General features: G+C 42.8%; 1 protein-coding gene across 1 annotated transcript; it reads left to right on the forward strand.

Moving 5' to 3' along the window:
• The first annotated feature begins 5,052 nt into the window (after positions 1 to 5,052).
• Positions 5,053 to 6,271, forward strand: GPR119 (G protein-coupled receptor 119). The gene has a single exon (XM_017507490.2). The coding sequence runs from the start codon at positions 5,175 to 5,177 to the stop codon at positions 6,180 to 6,182; it is 1,008 nt and encodes a 335-aa protein (XP_017362979.1). The 5' UTR covers positions 5,053 to 5,174; the 3' UTR covers positions 6,183 to 6,271.
• The last annotated feature ends 3,124 nt before the right edge of the window (positions 6,272 to 9,395 follow it).

Here is a 9,395-nt window from a genome sequence, read left to right on the forward strand (position 1 = left end):
ATATATATATATATATATATAACATATATATACACATACACACACACACACTTACATACCTGTATACGTATGTGTGTATGTATATATATATATATTATATGTTATATATATATTTTATTATCTATATATAACATATAATATATATATATACATACACATATACGTGTGTGTGTATGTGTATATGACAAGTAAAAAGTATTCAAAGCAAATTGTGACTCTTCAGCCCCCACCAATCCCATTCCCGTCCTCAAAGTTATTCACTCTTTGTTAACAGTCTCTTTTCTATGCATTCTATGCATTTACATCCAGATATATTTGGGTTTGGGAGTTTTCTCATAAGTGAGCCAAGACTCTAGAAACTGATTTGTGATTTGATTTGTCAATCAATGGCATATCTTGGAAGTCTCTTTATATCAGTGCATATAAACCTCTCCCATTCTTTTCACACTGCTGCATAATGTTTTATAGTAATATATGTACTAGTCGAGTCATTCAGGAAGAGGTATTTATTAAATGTCACTGCACCTTTGTCCTCAGGCAAGATGCAGCTAAATCATCACAGGCAGATGGATGGCTGGTCTAGGCACCATGAGAAATTAGGCCTGGTTTGTCCTGACTACCTTCCTAGAGCTCCTCTCCTAGGAGCCTCATTTCAATGGCAGACTCTGTTGAAGGGGGGCTTGGGAGGGAAGAGACCCGTGCAGCAGAGAATACTAGTGTGGTAGGTAGAAAAATGCTCCCCACAAAGATGTCCATGTCTTAATCCTAGGAACCTGTGAATATGTGACTTCACATGGCAAAAGGTACTTGCAGATGTGATTAAAGATCCTGAAATGGGGGAGTTACCCTGGATTGCCCAGGTGGACCAATGTCATCACAAGGGTCCTTTAAAAAGGGAAACAGGAAGGTCAGAGAAGGAGACGTGACCATGGAGTGATATGTCCAGGAGCCTAGCAGTGCAAACAGCCTCTGGAAGCTGAAAAAGATAAGGAAATGGATTCTTCCCTAGAGCCTCCCAAAGGAACACAGCTCAGCTGACACCTTGACTTCAGCCCTGTAAGACCCACTTTGGACTTCTGACCTTGCGAATTGTAAGATACTACATTTGTGTTGTCAGTCTGTGGTAGTTTGTTACAGCAGCAAAGGAAAACTAATACATCTAGACACCTGAGAGTAGGAGAGAGGCAAACAGAACTTAAATGTGCATGTAGATCACCTGGACATCTTGTTAAACTGCAGACTGCTTCAGCAGGTCTTGAATAGGGCCTAAGATTCTACATTTCTTTTTTTTAATTATTTTATTTTGGAGACACAGTATCACGCTATCACCCAGACTGGAGTGCAGTGGTGCAATCTTGGCTCACCGCAACCTCCGCTGCCCAGGTTCAAGTGATTCTCCCCACTCAGCCTCCCAAGTAGCTGGGATTACAGACACCCACCACCACGCCCAGCTCATTTTTGTATTTTTAGCAGAGATGGGGTTTATTCATGTTGGCTATGCTGGTCTTGAACACCTGAACTCAGGTGATCTGCCCACCTCAGCCTCCCAAAGTGGTGGGATTACAGGCATAAGCCTCCATGCCTGGCCAAGCTTCTACATTTCTAACAAGCTCTCAGGTCATACAAATGCTTCTGATACACACTTTGATTAACAATGTGTTGATTTGATTAACAGAGACTAGAAGACGCTTGATACCTGTGTAACATTTTACACTTTATGAAGCCTTTTCGTATCTATCGTATCTCATTTTCAAAATTTATGTTTTTATTTATTTATTTTTATTATACTTTAAGTTGTGAGATACATATGCAGAACATGCAGGCTTGTTACACAGGTATACATGTGCCATGGTGGTTTGCTGCATCCATCAACCCATCACCTACATTAGGCATTTCTCCTAATGCTACCCCTCCCCTACCCCCACCCCCTAACAGGCCTTGGTGTGTGACGTTCCCCTCCCTATGCCCATATATTCTCATTGTTTAACTCCCACTTATGAGTGAGAACATGCAGTGTTTGGTTTTCTGTTCCTGCGTTAGTTTGCTGAGAAGGAATGGTTTCCAGCTTCATCCATGTCCCTGCAAAGGACATGAACTCATTCTTTTTTATTGCTGCATAGTATTCCATGGTGCATATGTGCTACATTTTCTTTATCCAGTCTAACATTGATGGGCATTTGGGTTGGTTCCAAGTCTTTGCTATTGTGAATAGTGCTGCAATAAACATACGTGTGCATGTGTCTTTATAATAGAACGATTTATAATCTTTTGGATAAGTACCCAGTAATGGAATTGCTGGATCAAATGGTATTTCTAGTTCTAGATCCTTGAGGAATCACCACACTGTCTTCCACAATGGTTGAATTAATTTATACTCCCACCAACAGTGTAAAAGCGTTCCTATTTCTCCACATCCTCTCCAGCATTTTTTTTCTGACTTTTTAATGATCACCATTCTAACTGGCATGACATGGTATCTCACTGGGGTTTTGATTTGCATTTCTCTAATGACCAGTGATGATGAGCTTTTTTTCATATGTTTGGTGGTCGCATAAGTGTCTTCTTTTGAAAAGTGTCTGTTCTTATGCTTCACCTACTTTTTGATGGGGTTGTTTTTTCTCGTAAAATTAAGTTCCTTGTAAATTCTGTATATTAGCCCTTTTTTACATGGATAGATTGCAAAAATGTTCTACCATTCTGTAGGTTGCCTGTTCACTCTGATGATAGTTTCTTTTGCTGTGCAGAAGCTCTTTAGTTTAGTTAGATCCCGTTTTGACTTCTGTTGCAATTGCTTTTGGTGTTTTAGTCATGAAATCTTTGCCTATATCATACCTCATTTTATCATTCTCACAACCTTGTGATATAACTATGACTGTACCCATGTTACACATGAGGAAACCAAGGACAGTGGTTCTCAACCCTAGCTGAATATTAGAATCATTCAAGGAACTTTTAAAACTTCCGATGCACAGGTACCACCCCAGACTAATCATGTTAGAATCTCTTGGTGTGTGGCCCAAACAGCAGAATTTTTTTAATCACCAGCGGATTCCAATGCACAGCTAAGGGTAAGAACCATTGCACTAGAGCAGTGCTTCTCAAAATGTGGTGCCTGAGCAAGCAACAGCAGAATCCGTTAGAAATGCAAATTCTGGCCAGGTGCGGTGGCTCATGCCCATAATCCCAGCACTTTGGGAGGCCAAGGCAGGTGGATCACCTGAGGCCAGGAGTTTGAGGCCAGCCTGGCCAACACGGTGAAACCCTGTCTCTACTAAAAATACAAAATTAGCCGGGTGTGGTGGCTGCACACCTGTAATCCCAGCTACTTGGGAGGCTGAAGCAGCAGAATTGCTTAAACGTGGGAGGTGGAGGTTGCAGTGAGCCAAGATCACACCATTGCACTCCAGCCTAGGCGCCAAGAGCAAAACTCCTTCTCAAAAAAAGAAGAGAAAAGAAAAGAAAAGCAGATTCTCAGACTCACCAATGACTCTGGGAATGCGACCCAAGAACCTGGGTTTTAAGACACCGGTCAGATGATTCTGACACACTCTCAAGTTTGAACAAGCTCTTGAAAAGGGCTAACTTGACTCCATGGAGTTAAGAGCTGGGGAATTCAAGCACACCTTAGGTCCAGGAATAAAATTAGGCTAGATTCTAAGCAACAGGAATCAATGTGCTAATGGACATATCAAAGAATAAGAACTGTTTTCAGGCTGGCAACTAGAATACTGAGTCCCCACGACACATTCTTTCTGACCCTTTTTTAGGAGAGACATCTGCCAAAGGCCCTCTCAGACTGTCAAAACATCCTGGAATATATTTGCCTCCAACTCTGCACCTTGCTCTCCACTCCCTCGCTTCAAACACTAACCTTTCCCATTTGTGCTCTCACCTGAACTGAGTAAATAAGCTTCTAACCACTCTTCTCCCCACCCCTCTCTTCTTGGTATCCAAGATGAGAGTAGCAGGCAAAAGGTTAGTTCTAATGTACCTAAGCAAATGGATACACATCCTAAAACAGGAGGGACTTACACAGCTGCCCCTCCAGGGCGCATCTCACCTGATTCAACAACACAGTCGCCCTTTGATCTAACCCCACCCCCCACCTGGCCCCCATATTCCTATTCCTGGAAAATGGAAAATTCCATAACCAAACATCAAGCAGATACTTCCCAGAATGCGGCTCATCTCCTTTTCTCCTCCTCCCACAGAGATACGTCGGGTCTACAGGATCAAGAAAGGCAAGCCCGGCAGCCACTACTTACTGACCAGAGATCTGGCCCAACATGCTGCAGAAATAATTATCAATGAGTATACACAAGAGACAGCAGCTCAAGATGGCGAATGGGCTCTAAACTGAATGACAGGTGTTAACAGTTTTTGGCCCTGCTTTTCCTGTCCTGAATCCTCAACTGGGTTCCAAGGGATGAGAAATGGGGGAACAGCACGCCCTACATGAGAGAACGAAAATTTGAGGCACTAGGAAGCAAAAGGTAAGAAACCGCTTAAATGTGTGGTAACGTTCCTGAAAGTATGCTGGGGCCCCTCTAAAAGCTCACCTGCCCTCACTTCCCACTTCAACTGATTATGAGCATCTTGCTTGATTAAAAGTGATTCATAATAGTAATTGAGAATTTGTTATTAAGAAAATGTTTAATTAAGCTTAGATTCATTTTTAAGTTGGTACTCAAGGCTTTGGAAGAAAAGTAGAAATTTAATGTCAAGGTATGCAGGAAAAAAAAAGGATGATTGGAGTCAATTATATCTTTTGACAGACAGGAGACCTGATGAATGTCCCCATCCCTCCAGAGTCCTTGAAGCACCAATGAAGAGAGAGGGCCTAGCAAGACAGCATGTACAGGTACTTGGGTGTTGTCTAGTAACTTGGTGGTTGGAGGGGGAGGGACTAGTTAGGGGCCCAGGGGGAGGTTGGCACTGAGATTGCTGCCTTTAGAAAGCTAGACAGGCAGGAGGCTGAGGACTGAAAAAGAGAGAATGAGTAATTCTTCATGACCTGCAGGATTACAAAGAGGGCAAGCTGCCAGCCTGGACTGCCAGTGAAGGCCAGAATTGTGCCATAGCTCTGAACCCACAGCTCCTCTTCCCCTGGCCCATGAGAATTTCAGCTGGAGAGACAGCATGCCCTCCTAAGTGAAGTACTGCCACTTTAAGACATGGAATCATCTTTCTCATTTGGAGTGATCCTCGCTGTCCTGGCCTCCCTCATCATTGCCACTAACACACTAGTGGCTGTGGCTGTGCTGCTACTGATTCACAAGAATGATGGTGTCAATCTCTGCTTCACCTTGAATCTGGCTGTGGCTGACACCTTGATTGGCGTGGCCATCTCTGGCCTACTCACAGAACAGCTCTCCAGCTCTTCTCGGCCCACACAGAAGACCCTGTGCAGCCTGCGAATGGCATTCGTCACTTCCTCCGCAGCTGCCTCTGTCCTCACGGTCATGCTGATCACCTTTGACAGGTACCTTGCCATCAAGCAGCCCCTCCGCTACCTGAAAATCATGAGTGGGTTTGTGGCCGGGGCCTGCATTGCCGGGCTGTGGTTGGTGTCTTACCTCATTGGCTTCCTCCCAATCGGAGTCCCCATGTTCCAGCAGACCCCCTACAAAGAGCCCTGCAGCTTCTTTGCTGTATTTCACCCTCGCTTCGTGCTAGCTCTCTCCTGCGTTGGCTTCTTCCCAGCCATGCTGCTCTTTGTTTTCTTCTACTGTGACATGCTCAAGATTGCCTCCATGCACAGCCAGCAAATCCGAAAGATGGAACATGCAAGAGCCATGGCTGGAGGTTATCGACCCCCACGGACTCCCAGTGACTTCAAAGCTCTCCGCACTGTGTCTGTTCTCATTGGGAGCTTCACTCTATCCTGGGCCCCCTTCCTTATCACTGGCATTGTGCAGGTGGCCTGCGAGGAGTGTCGCCTCTACCCAGTGCTGGAACAGTACCTGTGGCTGCTCGGTGTGGGCAACTCCCTGCTCAACCCACTCATCTATGCCTATTGGCAGAAAGAGGTGCGACTACAGCTCTACCACATGGCCCTGGGAGTGAAGAAGGTGCTCACCTCATTCCTCCTCTTTCTCTTGGCCAGGAATGGTGGCCTAGAGAGGCCCAGGGAAAGTTCCTGTCACATTGTCACTATCTCCAACTCAGAGTTTGATGGCTAAGACGGTAAGGGCAGAGAAATTTCAAAGTGCCTTTCTCCTCCCCTCTCTGGAGTCCCAACTAGAGCAGCAGGAGAGAGGGGAATGAGAGCACTTGCTTCAGGCAATTGACCCCTGTCCCAGCATCCCCCACCCCCAGACTGAGAAGTAACTGAGGCAGGGTCCTGACTTTCTTCTATAATCAGTTTCCCCATTTTCAAATCTCCACTCCACCCTGTCCTTCTTTTGAAATAAGCCTGTCTCTCATGTACAGGTATATTTATTTAAAGCAAGAACTGTACTCCTAAAAAGATGCTTATAGATCAAATTCTATTTTTGAACATACTAGAGCAGCACTGTCCAACAGAAATATAATGTGAGCCACACACATAATTTTAAATGTTCTAGTAACCATGTTATAAAGGTAAAAAGAAACAGGCAAAACTAATGTTTTATTTAACCCAATGTAACCAAAATATTGTTTTCAACATGTCATCAATATAAAAATTATGCTGTTATAGTTTTCATACTAAGTCCTTGAAATCTGGTGTGTGTTTTCCTTTATAAAAATCTCGATTTAAACTGGCCATATTTCAAATGCTCATAGTCATATGTGGCTAGTGACTCCCATACTGGACAGCACAAGAGAAATGTGGCTCTGTTCTTTTTAACTGTTTACTAGAGTGATTTACTACAGGAATTGCTTTGGTAAGGTAAGGAGTCCCTCCTCCTCCTGCCCTCGCTGATAGGAATCAGAGATTTTATACGGGGCGAGTGTGCCTAACAGGTAGAAACCTCAATTCGTCTAAAGCTTGTCTTTTCCTACACCTCATGATATTCAAAATAGGCTACTTCCCAAAGAATTACTATCTTGTGATTATTTCTTCTGTTACTGGTCCCAATCCACCACCTTTTAAGTCTCTGGTGCCCCTTCCCTTAAGATGGCCTCATATGTCACTTGTAGCTGCTTGTCGATGACAATGCTGGATCACAAATTCTGAGGCACTGGGAGGGAAGAGAGTAAGAAAAAAGGTGGGTATCAAGGCAAGCACAGCCAAGCTCTCCAGACCGAAGCCACTGCTCCTCGGGGCTCCTTCCACTTACTACCAAATTTGCATTTTCGTAAAGAACTCAGTTGCACAGGAGACCAGCTGAGGAGAAGGTGCCTCATCCTCCTTTCTGTGGGGTACAGAAAATGACAAGGTTGGCAGATGGAAATTATGCTCAGTTTCCCTCTGGGCAACCTGGCAGCAAAAATTCAAGAACAAAATGGGGAAGACATTCATTCAGGAACCACTCTCTGCCTTCCCGAACTTCCCTGTAACCCTCTCCAAAACCTCCTGGTCTCCAAAGTGGATTGCTAGAGAGTTTGGCTCTCAAGACCCTAAACTGTAATATCACCCCAGAAAGCTGCCGAGTTGACAACAAAAGAGGGCAAGAAGAAACCAAAACGGTATGGATTAACTTGTCTGGGATTTGGTACTGAAACAACCTTAGGTTGGTTAATCCCTAAATATCCCTAAATTAATGGCCTGAGGATGCATTTGAATCCAGCATGTAATAGCTAATTCCAAGAGGCCCTTGAAAATGTTCATTCTAATTGCAAACTAGAATGTTTAGACCTGGGTGGAATCCAGCCACACTCCTTTCAAAGGATGTCACCACACCATTATGCTTTGCACTCAGGTTTTCTTAATTCCTTGAGTTAATCTAAATTAATCTAAGACTAACTTAGATTAATCCTAGTTAATCTAACACTAACTTAGATTAACTCCCAGCTTGCTTTCCTCAGTCATTCAGAGGATAATGATCATCCCTTTCAGTTTCCCTACTCTTGAAAATTCGCTTCTCCCTACCTTCACCCTATATCGTCTTCAGCCCAAATGGTCTATTTCTCATTGATCTATTTTACTACATACACATCAACACACCTTTGGTAAATTTTTTGCAGTTGCTTTGCTTACCAGTCTGTCCCAGAGGAGAAACATGCTTGCTTTCACCATAGAAAGCACTATGTTCCTACAACTGAAGTTTTTGGCTCTCAAGTGGATGATGGAACCCAATATGCCTTGAAATACTGAGCATCCAGCAAGTACCAGGCCAGCAATAAGGCACATCCTTGGATTGTATTATGAGTTACTGGGAACAAGGTAAAATATGAATAACTGGATTTTGGACAAAATTGAAAGCAGGCTCAAACCAATGCCCTTTTTTTTTTTCTTCCGTTTTTCTCTCTGCTAGTGCATTGATCTTGAACCAATGCCCTCCTTATTGGTGGTTCAAAGCTTAAATCCTGGCCTTGCCACAAAGGACTGATCTTGCCAAGGTAATATAAGCAGAGTGGAATGAAAATTAAAGTTAATTCTGAAGGCAAGGTCCTTTTAGAAAAAAAAAAATAGTAAATTAGCCTGATTTAATCATTCCACGTTAAACATATATCAACATCACATTGTACCTAATATAATATATACAATTATTTGTCAATTAAAAATAAAATATTTTTTAATACAGAAAAGCAAGAGGGGAAGCGAGGCCAGGTGATCGGTGTGGTATTAGGTTAAATCTAAGAAACTCTGCTATCTCTGGGAGTCAGTATGTCACAGGTTTTGAAATCCAACAGATCAGCATTCAAATGATGATTCAATCATTTAAATTATCAAAGCTAGATCCCTCATTCATAAAACTGGGGTAGTAATGCCTACTTTACATGGTTATATTGAGGATTAACTCAGATAATGTACATGAAAATATCTAGTAAACTATAGCACATTATTAGTGCTCAAAAATGTCAGTTCTCTTCCTCTTCCTAAAATACCCTGAACTAAACAGTCAGTTGACCTATTTAAGGGGGTCCATCATATTCAGATATTATGACATATAGGACAAGGACAATTGGGCTCAGAACTGTAAATTCCTCAACCCCTGAATAAGATTTTTTAAAATGAGTGATGAGAGGCGATTCAGGTTGAAAAAGACAAACAATAAATCTAACACCTTAGCAGTATCAAGACAGGGCAGATACAAACAAGGCACTGGCACTAGTATGGCGCAGTTGGATTTAAGAGTAACCACAATTTAAAACACTGTGTTTAATAAGCCACCAAGAGCAGAGATACAGGATGCTATGCAAAAGTCTAATGGCTTTGACGCAGGCTCCTTCACAGACAATGGAATGTACTGGAAACATTTAGATTTCATTCACACATCTAATGTTGTCTACTGACGGGCTTACAAAGA

The sequence above is a fragment of the Cebus imitator genome, unplaced genomic scaffold, assembly GCF_001604975.1.
Source record: "Cebus imitator isolate Cc_AM_T3 unplaced genomic scaffold, Cebus_imitator-1.0 Scaffold376, whole genome shotgun sequence".
In the NCBI taxonomy this organism is placed as follows: Eukaryota; Metazoa; Chordata; class Mammalia; order Primates; family Cebidae; genus Cebus; species Cebus imitator.